We start from the raw sequence: 17040 nt of genomic DNA, 5'->3' as shown, positions 1-17040 counted from the left end.
TCTTTCAAGGTAGAATCCAGGAATAAAGGTTTCAGGAAGTGGGATTTCAAATCAACAAGTGGAGCTTTGAAGCCATCAGAGCACTCCAACAATGGAATAGCCACCTCCAGAGTGGGTGACTTCCTATTACTGTGAAGACTCAGGACAGCAGGACAAAGAGGCAAAAATGGGATAAATGAAAGTGCTGGACAGTCAATTGTTTTTACTGATTCAGCCACTTCCTATGTGATCACAGGAATGTACAACTAAAGTCTAAGCTATAGTACAATGTCAGCAATGTGAGAGCCAGAAATAATGCAGGGACTGGATTGTGTAAATGATACTCTTACATCCATTACTATGAATACTGGGAATAATCTTTTTTGTGGCACAGGTTGGAAATGGACAGGACCTACTAACATCCCTTTCAACCTCATGGCCTTATCAAAAGTTTTTCTTTCTATCTAGAAGAAAAATTCAAGGCCTCTAGCATACTGGGTTTAATTTTACAATTAAGGGCATTTATTAGCTTGAGATTGCAATTGCTTGAAGGTTCCCTTTGCTCTACACACCATACATCCCTTATTATCTTGCCCTTTCATTCCCTTCTCAAAGCTAAACATTAGCTTGTTTTCCAGTTCCCAACAGCAGCAATAACAACCAGGAAGTTCTAAAGAAATGTGTGGTGTCATGAAAACACTCCTAACTTGGGAGGTGGGAGTTTGAGTTTGATCTCTGGCTCTGCCATGAAATCCTTATGTCCTTTTAGGCAACTCTCACATTGACATAGGTTTTAAAGATTGCAGTATTGCCCACATAACATCACCTCATCTGATCTTAACAAAGTTCATGGAAGGCACCAGTACTACTGCCCTTAACTAACAACTGAGAAAATTTACAGCCCAAAAAATGGACTGGCTTTCCAAGAGTTGCACAGAAAGTAGCAGCACAACATCTTACCTAGTCCCCACTGTCTCAAAGTTAAACAACAACAACAACAAAAAAAAAGCAGGGCATTTTAGATGAAAGTGTGAATGCGTTCCCTCCTTCATAATCTGGGCCAGTAAAAAGTGAAGGCCAGAAGTTTGCTGTTGGGAAGGAGGCTTAATCTTCTCCTTTGCCTATCAGATAAGGCCAGTTAAAAATCCAGATATTCTGAAAATACATACACATATATACACACATAGATAAGCTTACATGTGCACAAAACATTTTTGAATAGTCAAGAAACCAGTAATGCTGGTAGCTTGCAGACAGAATAGGGCAGTTAAGGAAAAAGGATGAAACCTCCCTTAATTGCCTTCTTATTTCCTTTTTTACTTGTTCTTTCTTTTGTGAAAAGGTCTTGCTAAGCAGCTCAGGTTGGTCTCAAATTCACGATTCTCTTGCCTCCGTTTCCTAAGTGATGGACTACAGGAGTCTACCATCATCCCGAAACTAAAAGTCTTGAGTTTTAAGATTAATATTCCAAGTTTTGAAACAATAAAAATGTTTATAAAATATGAGCTCTGCAATTTCTCTTGTGACTAGGTGACCTTGGGCATTTAAGTCAAGCCTGATTTCCTCACTTAAAAAAAGGTATCCAAGGTTTTTGTGAGGATTAAACGAGATAAGATACATTAAGGCGTATCTGCACAGCACTTGGCACATTGTAACCGTACAACAAACGTCAGTTACTGTTACTGTTTTTGATTAATATTATTCTTGCTTCTTTTAAAGCAACATACCACACACACACCTGTTTCCAAAGCATCCCCACAATTACTACACACAGTACAATTCACCGTATTCACAAACTACCTGTCCACACTTCATCATCTTTCAAACTCCTAGTAGCCCTGAGGCACCGACCCCACTTAACAAATTTCGCAGCCAAGGAAACTGAGCACACCAGGAGGCAGGATCTTGAGACCCAATTTTCCTGTCTCTAAAATGAACTCCAAAACCCTCGGCCCCGTTCGCGGCTTCTCTGGTGCCCGGCTCGGGGCCGTGTTCCGCGCGGCACTGACCTGAGCGAGCGCCCCGGGGCCCGGGACCTCGCGCCCGGCTCACACCGACTAGGCGCGCTCGGGCCGCCAGAGCCTCGCAGCGGCCGGGTCCGCTCCGCAGCCATGGCGCCTGCAGAGAGAGAAGGGAAACAAGCCGAGGCGCGGCGGGTGAGCAGGGGCGCGGCTGCGCGAGACCCCCGCCCGGCCGGGCCCCGCCTCGCATACAGACCTGGACCTGCGGCCGCCGCTCAGGGTCCGCAGCCTCACAGGGGAGCGGCTTCCGGCGTCGTCGACGTCATCTCCGCGCGTCGCTCCCGCGCCCGGCGGAAGCGGCCGCACTTCCGGTCTCCGCCCGAGGGGGAAGTGGGAAACGGAAGCGGGGGGGAGGGCCGGTGCGTGGAGGGTAAGAGCGCGAGCCGTGCGGCCTGTGTGTGCTTAGAGCTGGACTAGAACTGTTCCGTGCCTTCTGTCCAAATGTACCTGGAGTACGTACTTTAGCCAACCTCATCTTGCACCCGTTTAGCGGGAATTTTTCTTATTATTCTCACTTCACAGGAGAGAGGGAGCTGTAGCTTAAAAAGTGAGATGTATCTAAATTCGAATAATCCATCCAATGCTTTTTATAAAGAAAATGGGAAAGACACGAGAGAAAAGACTTGACTCAACAGCAGAGACAGGCTTTACTCAGGAAAAACCTGGAAAGGGTTCTGACCAGGTAGGGCAGAAGCCATTTCCCTTACACACTAGGGAACACTTATGGAGCGGGAGGGTCATTGGAATTCTTTGGTTGAAGGATAATCCACCTTGCCTCGGGGCTTGAGCCACTTCACAGGGAAATGACAGGTGCACAGGTGGTTTGGGGCCATTCTAGGAAAGTGATCATTGGGATGGGTGGTCTGGGCCATTCTTGGGAAACAGAGTTAACAATGAAATGGCAGTGTCAGAGTCCAGAAGTAGAGACATTCTCGTTCTAATAGTTCTGGAGTTCAGGTGAGCGAACCACAACAACAAAAAGCCAGGCGTGGTGGCGCACTAGGGAGGCAGAAGTAAGAGGATTGCCGCGAGTTCAAGGCCACCCTGAGACTACATAGTTAATTCCAGGTCAATCTGGGCCAGTGAGACTCCACCTCAAAAAAAAAAAAAAAATCCTTGCCTGCCCCGAGCAGTTGGGGGAAGAAAACAGATAACACCTAAGGAAAGTGTGAAGCACATTTCTGCAAATGCTATTCAGGGAAGAAAAAAAGAAGAATGTTCAGGGAGTTGGGCAGAATCACAATACACTGTGCTTAAAACCTAGTCACTTAGCCTCTGGGATTGTTTTTCTCATCTTGATAACATGTTATCAGCTGGCTGGAGTTCTTTTAGTTGTTCTATGCGGGTAATGTGTGGTAAGCCTGCAGAAGCTATTCAAGTGCTCTCTGACAGCTGTTGTTTACCTTGGTTTGAAGGCAGCAACCAGCGCCAGCAGGCCGATTAGCCCGGGTGGCGCCCTCTTGCGTTACAGTCCTCATACAGTTCTTGAGTATTTGTATCCTGAGCTCCACCTACAAGTGTTGCACCTCTCACGGTAGGCCTAGGAAGTCAGGATGCCTCTAACCCTGGCAGTACCTGCCCTTGCAGCTTTTAGAAGACCCGGACATGGATATTCCTCAGCCCTGTCACAGCTCTTGTGTAGGCCAAGAAAGTAGAGATTCCTTAGCCCTTTACTGTGTCCAGTAATGCCGCCCATGGCCAGGAGTGCCTGAGACCTTTGGCTCTAAAGACTTGACAGCGAGCTACACCAGGTAGGCCCAGAATTTGGCGGGTGGAGGCAGGAGGATCAGGAGTTCAAAGTTTTCCTTGGCTACATAGCGAGATCAAGGCCAGTTTAAACTACATGAGACTCTCAAAAATGAAAAGTAGAAAAGATTTGACAGCTCCATAATATTTTCCCATAGACCAGATCCTGGATCATTATAGTCTTTTATTCATTTCCAGCTCTCTGATCTCTTACCATCCATTTCTGCTGTCCTTTGTCCTCCTGTCCTTGCCACTCTTATTACGGCTCAGCTGCTATTTTTTAGCTGTCATACGGCAAATGTCTTGCCACTTTTGCAACTCACCCTCCCAATTACTCAGCTGTTGCTGCCACTGCTGTTTCACTGCCTCTACCAGCACCACCTCTATTGTCAATGTTGCTTCACGTTTATATGTTGGGGGAGGCATGTGGAGGTCGGAGGACATCTTTGAGGGATTGTGCTCCACCTCCTTCAAGACAGAGTCTCCTGCCACTACAAACTAGCCGGCCCGTGAGTTTTGGAGTCTTCCGGGTATGGCTCCCATTGTCACAGGTGCATTGGGATTACAGATGCATGTTTCACTTTGCATCCCACTTTACATGGGTGTTGGGGAATTTAGCCTCAGGCTGGCAGGCTTTGCAAGTAAGTGCCTTTAACCACTGAGTCGTCTTATTGACCTCTCTGCTGTTTCTTCATGTTACCAGCTTAGTGCCCACACTACTGAAAGAAAAGACCCCTTGAAAGAAATCTTTTACTGTGCTTAATGTTGCAACACTAGGGGAGACAGCACAAGAGAGTATCTCTCAGCCAATTCACTAAGTGAGCCTGAGCAGCTGGCTCCTGTAACTGGAGAAAGGGTATTTGGATCAAGCACAGCCAAACAAGTTTGTATTTGGCCAATCACAACCTGTGTATCTTTAGTCTGCATCCCAGTGGACCCTCTCTCCCAAGTTACCATGGGAAGTGCTCCTCTCTAGCCTAGGAGAATAGTCATAGGGTCATCAAGAGTTTACTTAAGGGCCAGGCATGATGGCACACACCTTTAATCTCAGCACTCAGGAGGCAGAGGTAGGAGGATCACCGTGAGTTCAAGGCCACCCTGAGACTACATGGTGAATTCCAGGTCAGCCTAAGCTAGAGTGAAACCTTACCTTGAAAAACCAACATAAAAAAAAAAGAGATCACTGAGGGCTGGAGAGATGGCTTAGTGGTCAAGGTGCTTGCCTGTGAAGCCTAAGGACCAAGGTTCAATTCCCCAGTATCTACAGAAGCCAGATGCACAAGGTGGCACATGCATCTGGAGTTCCTTTGCAGTGGCTAGAGGCCCTGATGTACCCATTCTCTCTCTCTCCCTTTTTTCTCCTTCTCAAATAAATAAAATATTAATTTTTTTTAAAAAGGTGTACACTGAAGCTTGTGATAGCAAGTGTGGTACAAACTTCAAACAGCCTTGGCTGAGACTGGACCTTCATTCAGGAGCTGCAACAGTCAACTGCAGTCATTGTGTAATTTTCTCAGGGAATCCTTGGAGTGCTCAGGATACCTGGTTGGGGCATACAGATAATCTAACTTGCTGTTTGATTGATGGTCCCTTTGCTCAAGGCAACGAGGACAGCTAGGGGGAATTCAGCTGCTAATCAGAGAGTCTAATTGCCTCATAACCCACCTTTACTTACTTAAAGGAAAATGAACATCAAACAGGATTCTTATAATAAAGGCTTAAAGGGGCTGGAGAGACTGCTCTGTGGTAAAGACCCTTGCCTGAAAAGCCAAAGGACCTAGGTTCAATTCCCCAGCACCCACATACAGACAGATGCACAAGGTGGCACATGTGTCTGGAGTTCATTTGCAGTAGCTTGAAGCCCTAGCATGCCCATTCTCTCTCTCTCTCTCCCCCTTCTTTATCTCTCAAATAAATAAAAGTTTAAAAAATACTCAAAGGAATTTATTACTAACTTATAGAGAGTTTAATGGATTCAAACAGTGCTTCACACAAGCTCAGAGCCCAGGGAGAGGGGAGCCCTCATGTCTGCCTCATCCCTAGTACTGTCATCTCACTGTGCTCAGGAAGAGGAAGCAGACAAATCTTTAGCATCAAGAACTAAAATGGTGTGTGGCATAAGCCAGATGCACAAGGTGGCACATGTGTCTGGAATTTGTTTGAGTGGCTAGAGGCCCTGGCACACCCATTCTCTCTCTCTAATTAATAAATAACATAAAATGTTTTTTAAAATACTGAGCTGCATTCTCTATGTTTAATATAACAGTGAAAATAGCAGAAGTAGTGATAATGGCATCTGAATAGCTAGCAAATTAATGAATAACACATAAAAATGAAGAACATGCCCTCTGGAATATAGTGTTTCAATGGTCATCTAAAAACTTGCATAAGCCATTGATGGCTCAGGGTCTAGCATAGCGCCTTGCTAGTCCATTGCTTGCTCTGCATGTTTTGTTTAGTTGGTGTTGGTAACTTCCCTTTTCTTTTTGTAGAATGTTCTGAGCTCTGTAAAACGCTGGGTAAACATGAGACATTAAACACTAATTTCAACCTAAAAAAAATAAAAATAAATAAAATAAAATGGTGTGTGGCTGGGAAGATGGTTTAGCAGATAAGAGTGTTTGCCATGTGGGCTGGAGAGATGGCTTAGTGGTTAAGCTCTTGCCTGTGAAGCCTAAGGACCCCAGTTTGAGGCTTGGTTCCCCAGGACCCACGTTAGCCAGATGCACAAGGGGGCGCACACGTCTGGAGTTCATTTGCAGTGGCTAGAGGCCCTGGCACACCCATTCTCTCTCTATCTGCCTTTTTTCTCTCTGTTTGTCACTCTCAAATAAATAAGTAAATATGTACAAAAAAATTTTTTTAAAAAGAGTGTTTGCCATGCAAGCATGAGGACCTAAATTTGATTGCCAACTCCCATGTTAAAAAAAAAAGTTGGCCATGGCCTCACATGCCTGTAACCCTCCCTAGTCAGGTAATCTGACTGAAAAATGGCAGCTCCATGTTCAATGAGAGACTGTCTCAGGGAATAAACCAGATGTATAATAGAGGAGTATAGAGACACACACACCTAAAACTGTCAGATGCTACATACTTGTAAACACTCTATATGCCTTTATCTCAATTCCTAATAGTTATTAGCCCCACATTGAGAGATAGGGAGCTAAGGTCAAGTTGAAGGATCTTGCCTAAGGTTACAGTAAATGGCTGTCATAGGATCTGAACCAAAACCAACTGTAGACCACAAACTGTCTTTCTGTTTCTATAAGGTCTCATAAGCCACACTCATGCACACATATGTAGATATGCATTCACATGTGTGGTAGTTTGATTCAAGTGTCCCCCATAAACTTAGGTGTTCTGAATGCTAGGTTCCCAGCCGATGGATATTTGGGAATTAATGCCTCCTGGAGGGAGTGTATTGTTGGGGGTGGGCTTATGGATGTTATAGCCAGTTTCCCCATGCCAGTGTTTGGCACAGTCTCATGTTGCTATGGTCCACTTTATGTTGGCCAGGGGTGATGTCCACCCTATGCTCATGTCATTGTTTCCCCCTGCCATCATGGAGCTTCCCCTTGAGCCTGTAGGCCAAAAAAAATCTCTTTTTTCCCAGAAGCTGCTCTTGGTTGGATGATTTCTACCAGCAATGTGAACTGAACTGCAACAACATGTATCTTTTTTTTTGTTTGTTTGTTTTTGTTTTTGTTTTTCGAGGTAGGGTCTCACTCTGGCCCAGGCTGACCTGGAATTCACTCTGTAATCTCAGGGTGGCCTTGAACTCATGGCGATCCTCCTACCTCTGCCTCCCAAGTGCTGGGATTAAAGGCATGCGCCACCACGCCCGGCTCAACAACATGTATCTTATAACCTTATAGCTAACAAGGCTCTCAGCAATGATGAAAATGTTCTCTTGAGCCAGGTGTGGTGGAGCACACCTTTAATCCCAGCACTTGTGAAGCAGAGGTGGGAGGATCACCATGAGTCCTAGGGAAGCCTAAGACTACATAGTGAATTCCAGGTCAGCCTGAGCTAGAGTGAGACCCTGCCTCGAAAAATACAAAACAAAATAAAACGTTCTCTCTTAGTGCTCTCCAATAAAGTAGTCACTAGTCTCTTGTAGCTTCCAAACAGTTGAAAAGTGCCTAATATAACTGAACAAAAATTTAAGTTTATTTTATTTTTGTTAATTTAACTTAGGGCTGGAAAGATGGCTCAATGATTAAGGGCATTTTGTTTGCAATGCCTGATAATCTGGGTTGGACTCCTCAGGACGAAGGTAAAGCCAGATGCAGAGTGGTGCATGCATCTGGAGCTCAGTTGCAATGGCAAGAAGTACTGGTGTGCCCATTTCTCCCCACTCCCTCCGTATGTCTATTTCTGTCTCTCTACTTGCAAAAAAGTAATACATTTTAAAAATTACATAAAAATAATTTAAATTTATATAGCCACATGTGGCTAATTGCTGCCATGCTGGAGATCATAATATGCAGATATACAATCTAGACAATGAGTCACATATGCAGTTAGTAGCAAAACACAGCCAGATTCTATGTAGAGCACTTGAAGCATGGAAAATGAAAATGGTTTGGAATGGAAATCAAGATTATGGTTCTTGGGCTGGAGAGATGGCTTAGTGGTTAAGCGCTTGCCTGTGAAGCCTAAGGACCCCGCTTCGAAGTTTGATTCCCCAGGACCCATGTTAGCCAGATGCACAAGGGGGCGCATGCATCTGGAGTTCATTTGCAGTGACTGGAGGCCCTGGTGTGCCCATTCTCTCTCTCTCTCTGTCGCTCTCAAATAAATAAATAAAATTTAAAAATTTAAAAAAAAAAGATTATGGTTCTCAAAGTCAAGTCCCAACGGAGAAAATTTGATTTGGTAGGCAACAGGAAGCCACTATAGATTTCTAAATCAGAGATTAGCTGGTGACATCAGAAGACATGTGAAAAGATATGGATGCACCAATTTGGATAACCCATATGAAAGTAAAGGATTAGAGAAAACCAAGCACCAATATCTGTAGCAAGTGGTCTCAACCTCAGTAAGGTAGAAGTTTGATAAATCAAAGTGCAAATTTTAAATGGTGTTTCCGTAGAAATAATATTTCTTGAGTCTGTCATGCATAGAGAAACTAAACTGAAATTTTAAGGTTCAGAAAATAATCCAGGAGTAAAATGTATGATTGTAGGGCTGAAGAGATGGCTTAGCAGTTAAGACACTTGCCTGTGAAGCCTAAGGACCCAGGTTCAATTCCCTAGTACCCACGTAAGCCAGATACACAAGGTGGTGCATGCATCTGGAGTTCGTTTGCAGTGACTGAGGCCCTGGTGTGCCTATTCTTTCTCTCTGTGTCTGCCTCTTTCTCTCTCTCTATCTTTCATATAAATAAAGTATCTTTTTTAAAAATTGTGACTATAAAAAAGAGGGCTAAGGAGATGGCCCAAGGGCTAAAGGTGCTTGCTTACAGGACCTGCAGATCCACAGCTCAATTCCCCAGCACTCAGAGCCAGAAGCAAAAAGTGGCTCAGGCATCTGACATTTCTTTGCAGTGGCAGGAGATGCTGGCATGCCCATAGACACACACACACACACACACACACACACACACACACACACAAATAAATAAGTAAAAGAAAAAGAAAATTGCAAAGTAGAATTTATGTTTCAATAAATATTTTCCAAGCTTCATTTAATTGCTAACTTTAGTACCTATAAAAATTCCTTTTTAGGGCTGGAGAGATGGCTTAGCGGTTAAGCTCTTGCCTGTGAAGCCTAAGGACCTCGGTTCGAGGCTCGGTTCCCCAGGTCCCACGTTAGCCAGATGCACAAGGGGGTGCACGTGTCTGGAGTTCGTTTGCAGAGGCTGGAAGCCCTGGCGCGCCCATTCTCTCTCTCTCCCTTTATCTGTCTTTCTCTCTGTGTCTGTCACTCTCAAATAAATAAATAAAAAATTTTAAAAAAATTCCTTTTTTGTTTGTTTGTTTGTTCTTTGAGGTAGGGTCTCACTCTAGCTCATGCTGACCTGGAATTCACTATGGAGTCTCAGGGTGGCCTCGAACTCACAGTGATCCTCCTACCTCTGCCTCCCTAGTGCTGGGATTAAAGGGTTGTGCCACCATGCCCCAGCTTTTCAAAAATTCATTTTAATTTAATTTTATTTTATTATTTACTTTTTTGTTTATTTTTATTTATTTATTTGAGAGTGACAGACAGAGAGAGAAAGGCAGATATATATAGAGAGAGAATGGACGCACCAGGGCCTCCAGCTACTGCAAATGAACTCCAGACACATGTGCCCCCTTGTGTATCTGGCTCGAACCGGGATATTTAGGCTTCACAGGCAAGCGCTTAACCACTAGGCAATCTCTCTAGCACTCTTTTTAATTTTAATCTTGAGGTTAGATTTTTCATTTTGTAAACATTTGCAAGATTGAAAAGATTATACTAAGTGAGGTAACCCAGACTCAGAAAGCCAAATGTCACATGTTCTCTCTCATAGGTGAATCTTTGCTTCAAATGTTTGTATTTGTATGTGAGTTGGAATAAAAGTCAGCAACAGAGGCCAAGAAACTAGAAAGGGGCTATGGGAAAGAGAGGGGAGAGGAACATCTAAAGGGGAGGATATAGCAGATATCTAAGTAGAGGGACAGAATACTGGAGGTGGAATGGTCTAAGTGGGGCCAGGGAAGGAATGGAGGAAAAGGAGGGTGGGAGGAGGCTTAATCAAAATTAAAGATGTTACAAATAAATCATATGGAAACTATTTCTTTTCTAGCCAATATACATGTTACAAAGAGAGAGTTTGGGCAGAAGCATCCTGTGGAGGTGGATAATGTACCCAGAAACATAGATTGTTAATAGAACATTTTCAGTGCTGGGGTGGGATACCTTCCAGCAAGTTTTGGTCAGGATGGTCCTGATGCCCCCAAAACATCACGGCCTATTGCCAAGGCTCTTAGTTGCCCACAAGAACTAGATGGTATGACCCTATTGCTGAAAACTCCACATGCTTGGGTTGCAGGTCACTGAAAATCAAGCTGTAGCTGAGCTGGAAGTCTCCTCCCTGTCAGGATGCTGGAAAGAGCTTTGCAGCATGTTGAGAGAGAAAAGTCATCAATGGTCTTAACCAACAGTAGACTGTTATCTTTGTAGCTAAACAGCCTGGCCAAACACAAGTGCTACAATAGTGGCATGTCTGTTGTGGATGAAACCAACTGCTCTCTGATGGGACTTGCAGTCTGCTCCACTCACTGGAGGGAATTCCTGCCTGGTACTGAAAACCTAATCAAGATCATAAGCCCTAGGGTATAAACTACTACGGTTGCCTGTCTAAATGGATATATAATGCCCACCAAATGGCCGTCTAATTATTTATGCTTATGCCTATATAATAATGCTATTCTCACTGTTTTTACCACTGTGGAGACTCAAAATTCACCAAAGTACTGAGAAGAAATGACAGTGGTGTGTTCAGCACCAAATAAGACATCTCTATCACACCTTCCGAGGCTCAGGGACACTTTCTAAAGAGGTATCAGAAAGAATATAAGAGTCAAAAGAAGGGAGGAGTGCTTTGCAATACTGTGTTCCAAACACAAAGTGGCCATGGCCTTATGTCTTGATGCTATCTACACAAGACTTGCATAATAGGAGGGAAAAAATAATGACATCAAAATAGAAGAGAGACTAGTTGGAAAGATGGGATTCAATGAAGAGATTTGGGATGGGGAAAATGAGGGTAATGGAAAGGGATTGTGATCATGGTATATTGATGATATGTGTGGAGGTTATCAATAAAAAGCTTAAGTTTTTTCAAGATTGCATGATTTTTTCCAAAAATATGGCCAACTTTAAATATAAGGACCAAACAATTATAATAGCGGCTATAAATGGATGATAAAAAAAGGTCAACTTGTGGAGGAAAAGATAAAATATTGCCTGGCATGGTAACAAAATTCTCAATATAATTACTAATGTGGCAAGAACACAAAAATATGTTGCCTATCATTTCTTTTTTTAAATTTATCCATTTTTAAGAAAGAGAGAGAGGCAGATATAGAGAGAATGGGTACATCAAGGCCTCTATCCACTGCAAAGGAACTCCAGATGCATGGCATGAATGCAATGGCCTTGTGCACCTGGCTTACATGGGTACTGGGGAATTGAACCTGGGTCCTTAGGCTGTGCAGGCAAATACCTTAACTTCTTTTCCGTTGTTGTTGTTTTGTTTTTTCAAGGTAGGGTCTCAATCTAGCCCAGGCTGATCTGGAATTCACTCTGGAGTCTCAGGGTGGCCTCAAACTCATGGTGATCCTCCTACCTCTGCCTCCATAGTGCTGGGCTTAAAGGTATGCACCACCACACCCGGCTAAATACCTTAACTTCTAAGCCATCTCTCCACCCCAGTCATTTCTCTTTCTTTTTTCTTTCTTTTTTTTTGTTTTTTTTTGTTTTTTGAGGTAGTGTTTCACTCTGGCCCAGGCTGACCTGGAATTAACTATGTAGTCTCAGGGTAGCCTCAAACTCATGGTGATCCTCTTACCTCTGCCTCCCGAGTACTGGGATTAAAGCTATGCACTACCATGCCCAGCCACCCCTGTCATTTCTTAAAACAATAATAAAAAAAAAACTTGCAGGTAAACTGGGCATGGTGGCTCAGACTTAAGTCATAAGTTCAAAGCCAGCCTGAGGCACAGTGTGAATTTCAGGTCATCTTGGGCTTGAGTTGAGACTCTGCCTCAAAAACTAAAATAAAGTGTTCTTAACACTTGCCAGGAGAAACAGTACTCAACATAATTCCTACATGCTCAAAAAAATAAAAACAGCCAGCAGGCTCCAAATGCTTAGTTTCTTCAGTTCAGGATAAAATGGGCTATGTGAAGCCACTTATTTGAAGATAAACTTACCTGAGAGATGTCAGAATGTTCTATAATTGATTTAGTAGAGATTTTATATATCTGAAAGCAGAATTCAGAATCCTTTTCAATGAGACATTCAATGATCAGATCCCACTATATGATGTACCCTTTTGGGGGGGGGGGACTACACTCACTAAGGGTCCTAAGTATTCCTTTTTTGTTTGTTTGTTGAGGTAGGGTCTCACTCCAGCCCAGACTGACCTGGAATTAGTTTCAGGGAGGCCTTGAACTGGGATTAAAGGTGTGCACCACCACACCCAGTTCTAAGTATTCCTTGATGTTTAAAATAGTTTTAATTGTGCATATACCAGGAATTGGACTAAAAAAAAAAATCAGTTTTCCTCCTTGGGTGGTAATGCTATGGAAAGGTGATGTAGGTGAACAGTCCTTATAACTTTTCCTCATCTTCTACCAGGAACTCAGCATGAAGTCAAGGATTCACTTTCCCAAGATACACAAGGTTGGAGCTTTCTCTATTCTTTGTGCTGGATTCACTCTGGCTGTAATACGATCAGCGCTCACTTTCCTATGCAGCCTGTTGGTATTCTGGGATAAAAGCTCAGGTTGATTGGCAAGAAACCTTATCCTTAAAGACTGTAGCACAAAGTACTGTACTGCAGTTGTTGTTAGACTGGAGTTATCCTGACAGACATTTGGGCACAACTTGGTATCTGGACTTTGTAATTTTCAAAGCCTTGATATTTCTCATAGACAACATGCAGGTAAGCTTTTGATATTTTTTGGAAGCATTAAGGCTGCTGAAGTTCAGCACTAAGGAAAATGAAAATGATTGCAGATTGTAACTGTAAGAGTGTCTTTTGTTACTTTGTTTCCTATTCAATAGACATGGACAAGGAAACGATATGGGTCAGGATTCTCCAGTGGTTAAGAGTGTGCCTTAGGGCTGGGCTTGGTGGTGCATGTCCTTAATTCCAGCACTTGGGAGGTTGAAGTAGGAGGATCACTGTGAGTTCGAGACCACCCTGAGACTACATAATGAATTCCAGGTCAGCCTGAAAAAGAGTAAGCTTTAGAATCTGACAGTTTTGAGTTCAAATCATGACCCTACCCTAATCCCTTTTCCACTGTGTGTTCTTAGGCAAATTATTAAACCACTCAGATGCTCATCTTAATTTTGAAGTTAATCTATCTGAAAGGGGGTATTCCCTTTTTGATTAAAACTCTAACAAACAGGGCTGGAAGGATGGCTTAGCAGTTAAGGCATTTGCCTAGAAAGCCAAAGGACCCAGGTTCAACTCCCCAGGACCCATGTTAGCCAGATACACAAGAGGGTGCATGTATCTGGAGTTCGTTTGCAGTGGCTGGAAGCCCTGGTGCACCCATTATCTCTCTCTCTCTGTCAAATAAATAAATATAAAATATTTTTTAAAAACTCTTAACAAACAGATTTAATTCCCTTTATGTCCTCCTGGCTGTGTTACAATTCTATACATTTCCTTCCAGATAAAAGTTTCCATCCCTTTGGATGATGTGCAGTAAATTTGGCACAGGCCCATCCTAGGTCTCTGAGAAGTTCTGCAAATAGTAAGAATCTGCCCATGTGGACCAATGTATCTGATGGGTTAGATACTGTCAAACCAGACTCTGACTCAGTGTTAGATTAAATTGAAAGTTATACTACAAGAGTGTAAGTGCTTAATAAATAGCCAGTGCATGCTGGCTACCACAAGCAGTCGCACCATGGAAAATAGCCCTTGACCTCTGAAATTAGAGAAGAAACTGATCCAAGTGCTTCCATTCAAGAAAGGACAACATATATTTTCCTTTAAGTTTTAGTCACAATGGCACCACTTGATATGTGATCTCTGTGTGTCTGTCTTGAATCTTCTTTTCATTCCCAGTGTCTCAAATAGTATCTTGTATATAGTATTTTTTTTTTGTGGTTTTGTTTTATTTTGTTGTGTTTTGTGTTTTGTTTTTTGTTTTTTTTTTTTTTTTTTTTTTTTTTGGATTTTTGAGGTAGAGTCTCACTCTAACTGAAGCTGACCTGGAATTCACTAAAGTCTCAGGGTGGCCTCGAGCTCACAGCAATCCTCCTACCTCTGCCTCCCAAGTGCTGGGATTAAAGGCGTGCGCCACCACACCCAGCTTTGTTTTGTTTTTTAGATAGGGTTTAATTCTAGCCCAGGCTGACCTGGAATTCACTATGTGGTCTCAGGGTGGCCTTGAACTCTTGGCAATCCTGCCTCTGCCTCCCAAGTGCTGGGACTAAAGGTGTGCACCACCACACCCAGAACTACATAAATTCTTATCCAGATAATAAATCATGAAACTAACACTTTTGTTCAGTGCCTACTTTCTGCCAAAGACCAGCTCAGCAGCACTGGAGTAGAGAGACACATAATGCTTGTGGTCGAGGAGACAACAGCCAGGAGAATAAACAGATAATAACAATAGTTAAACCCTTTAGAATATACTGCTAAGTACTGTCAAATGTTCACATAGGGTTCACTGTGGGAGGTAAATGGGAGTGGCACTGACCCTGGAATGAACATGTCTCCTCTTCATACTCAGGTGATGCTCTGCAGACTGCGGACCCACCAGTGGTGCTTCCTTCTCTTTAATGTCATACTATTTCATGCCCTGCTTTTTGGAGCGGACTTTGTGGAAGAATACTTTCTGCATTCTTTGCCTCATGTAGATATGAAAGTTCTTGAAATTAAGGATAAGGCGAGAAAATTGAACATGGAACCCCTAAGAAGTAATCCCTCAAAATACTATGTCCTGAGCCAGTCAGAGGTGTGTGATGAGAAGAACATTTTTTTGCTCTGTCTCATCTCCAGTAGTCCAGGAAATAGAACAAGACGGAACCTCATCAGGAAAACCTGGGGTAATGTGACCAGTGTCCAGGGGCATCCTATTCTCATACTATTCACTTTGGGAATGCCTGTTTTGGTAACTATCCAGAAAGAGATAGACAAAGAGTCTTATAAGAATAATGATATAATTGAAGGAATCTTCTTGGACAGTACTGAGAACCAAACCCTGAAGATCATCACAATGACCCAGTGGGCTGTGACTTTTTGCCCTAATGCCCTGTTCATTCTCAAGGCCAATGAAGATATGTTTATTAATCTACCAAGCATTGTAGACTATCTCCTCCATCTGAAAGACCACCTCGAAAATGTCTATGTAGGAAAAGTTATCCATCAGGATATACCCAACAGAGACCCCCACAGCCCAGGGTTTGTCCCTTTTAGTGAGTATCCAGAAAAATACTACCCCGATTACTGCAGTGGCGAGGCCTTTATAATTTCCCAAGCTGTGGCTAAGATGATGTATGTAGCTTTCAGGGATGCACCTATTATGGTACCTGCTGATGCGTTTGTAGGAATCTGTGCTAAGTCCATTGGTCTTATACCCATCCATAGTTCGAGGTTTTCTGGGAAAAGACACATTAGATATAACAGATGTTGCTATAAGTTCATTTTTACATCCTCAGAAAACACAGATGCTGCAGTCTCCCTGGCATGGAAGGAAATTAATAATGGGAAAGAATGTTCACTGTTTGAGACTTACTATGGGCTCATTTCCTGCAAGCTTCTAACATACCTTGATGATAGCTTTGAACAGTTTCATATAGGGACCAAAAAAAACAGTGTTATGTATTTTGGTGATTAATATACCTTTGTTTTTATTTTAAGTCTATTATTTTTAAGTGGTTCTGTTCCCATTACAGAGAGCCACCCTCTGCCCCCATGTTTTATGTAGTTTGTCTAAACTGTTGTCCACACTTAGCACAAATACAAAATGTTCTTAGTGTTTCAATGTACTGTCTTGTTGACATCTCGCTTTAAAGAATTTAGTGCTGTGATCCTTTTCCAAATAAAATCTGTTAGACCACTTCAATTAATTATAACACATATACTATGTATATAAGTTGTATATATTGTGGTGTACAATATAGTTATGATATTTTGACACATGTGTAATGCAGTCTCAGATGGCTAAATCCATATAGTTAACATATGTTACCTTACATATTATTCTGTGGTGAGGACACTTAAAATCTATTCTCCTAGCAGTTTTCAAATAAATAATCTAGGGCTGGAGAGATGGCTTAGCGGTTAAGCACTTGCCTGTGAAGCCTAAGGACCCCGGTTTGAGGCTCGGTTCCCCAGGTCCCACGTTAGCCAGATGCACAAGGGGGCGCACGCGTCTGGAGTTCGTTTGCAGAGGCTGGAAGCCCTGGCGCGCCCATTCTCTCTCTTTCCCTTTATCTGTCTTTCTCTCTGTGTCTGTCACTCTCAAATAAATAAAATTTAAAAAAAAATTAAAAAAAAATAATCTATTGCTGCTAACTATCCCTTACCATGAAATGTAACAGATCTGTGCTTATTCCTCCTGTCAAACTG

The 17040-nt window shown here is 42.8% G+C and overlaps 2 protein-coding genes across 4 annotated transcripts in view; one reads left to right on the top strand and one right to left on the bottom strand.

The window, feature by feature from the left end:
* Fbxw2 (F-box and WD repeat domain containing 2) overlaps positions 1-2215 on the bottom strand; it is a 28850-nt gene extending 26635 nt beyond the window's left edge. Inside the window, exon 1 of one of the 3 annotated variants that reach the window (XM_045149644.1) lies at positions 2197-2215. The gene's annotated coding sequence lies outside the window, so the exon portion shown is untranslated. Of the gene's footprint in view, positions 1-1779; positions 1799-1988; positions 2098-2196 lie in introns of those variants that run through there. The other 2 variants (XM_004662743.2, XM_045149638.1) reach the window with 2 other exon arrangements.
* Positions 2216-3626: 1411 nt separating this feature from the next.
* B3galt9 (beta-1,3-galactosyltransferase 9) lies at positions 3627-16306 on the top strand. The gene is made up of 3 exons (XM_004662686.2): positions 3627-3751; positions 13080-13124; positions 15200-16306. Exons 2-3 carry the CDS (start codon positions 13089-13091, stop codon positions 16304-16306), a joined length of 1143 nt encoding a protein of 380 aa, XP_004662743.2. The 5' UTR covers positions 3627-3751; positions 13080-13088.
* The last annotated feature ends 734 nt before the right edge of the window (positions 16307-17040 follow it).

Source organism: Jaculus jaculus, chromosome 1 (assembly GCF_020740685.1).
Source record: "Jaculus jaculus isolate mJacJac1 chromosome 1, mJacJac1.mat.Y.cur, whole genome shotgun sequence".
Lineage (NCBI taxonomy): Eukaryota > Metazoa > Chordata > Mammalia > Rodentia > Dipodidae > Jaculus > Jaculus jaculus.
Note: the sequence above shows the minus strand (reverse complement) of the source record. Positions and strands in the feature narration are given on the sequence as shown.

Excerpts from the sequence above, each read along its gene's own strand:
- B3galt9 (XM_004662686.2), top strand. The coding sequence starts at position 13,089 with ATGAAGTCAAGGATTCACTTTCCCAAGATACACAAG. Across the intron at positions 13,125-15,199 it reads ACTTTCCCAAGATACACAAG|GTGATGCTCTGCAGACTGCG; the intron begins GTTGGAGCTTTC and ends CTTCATACTCAG.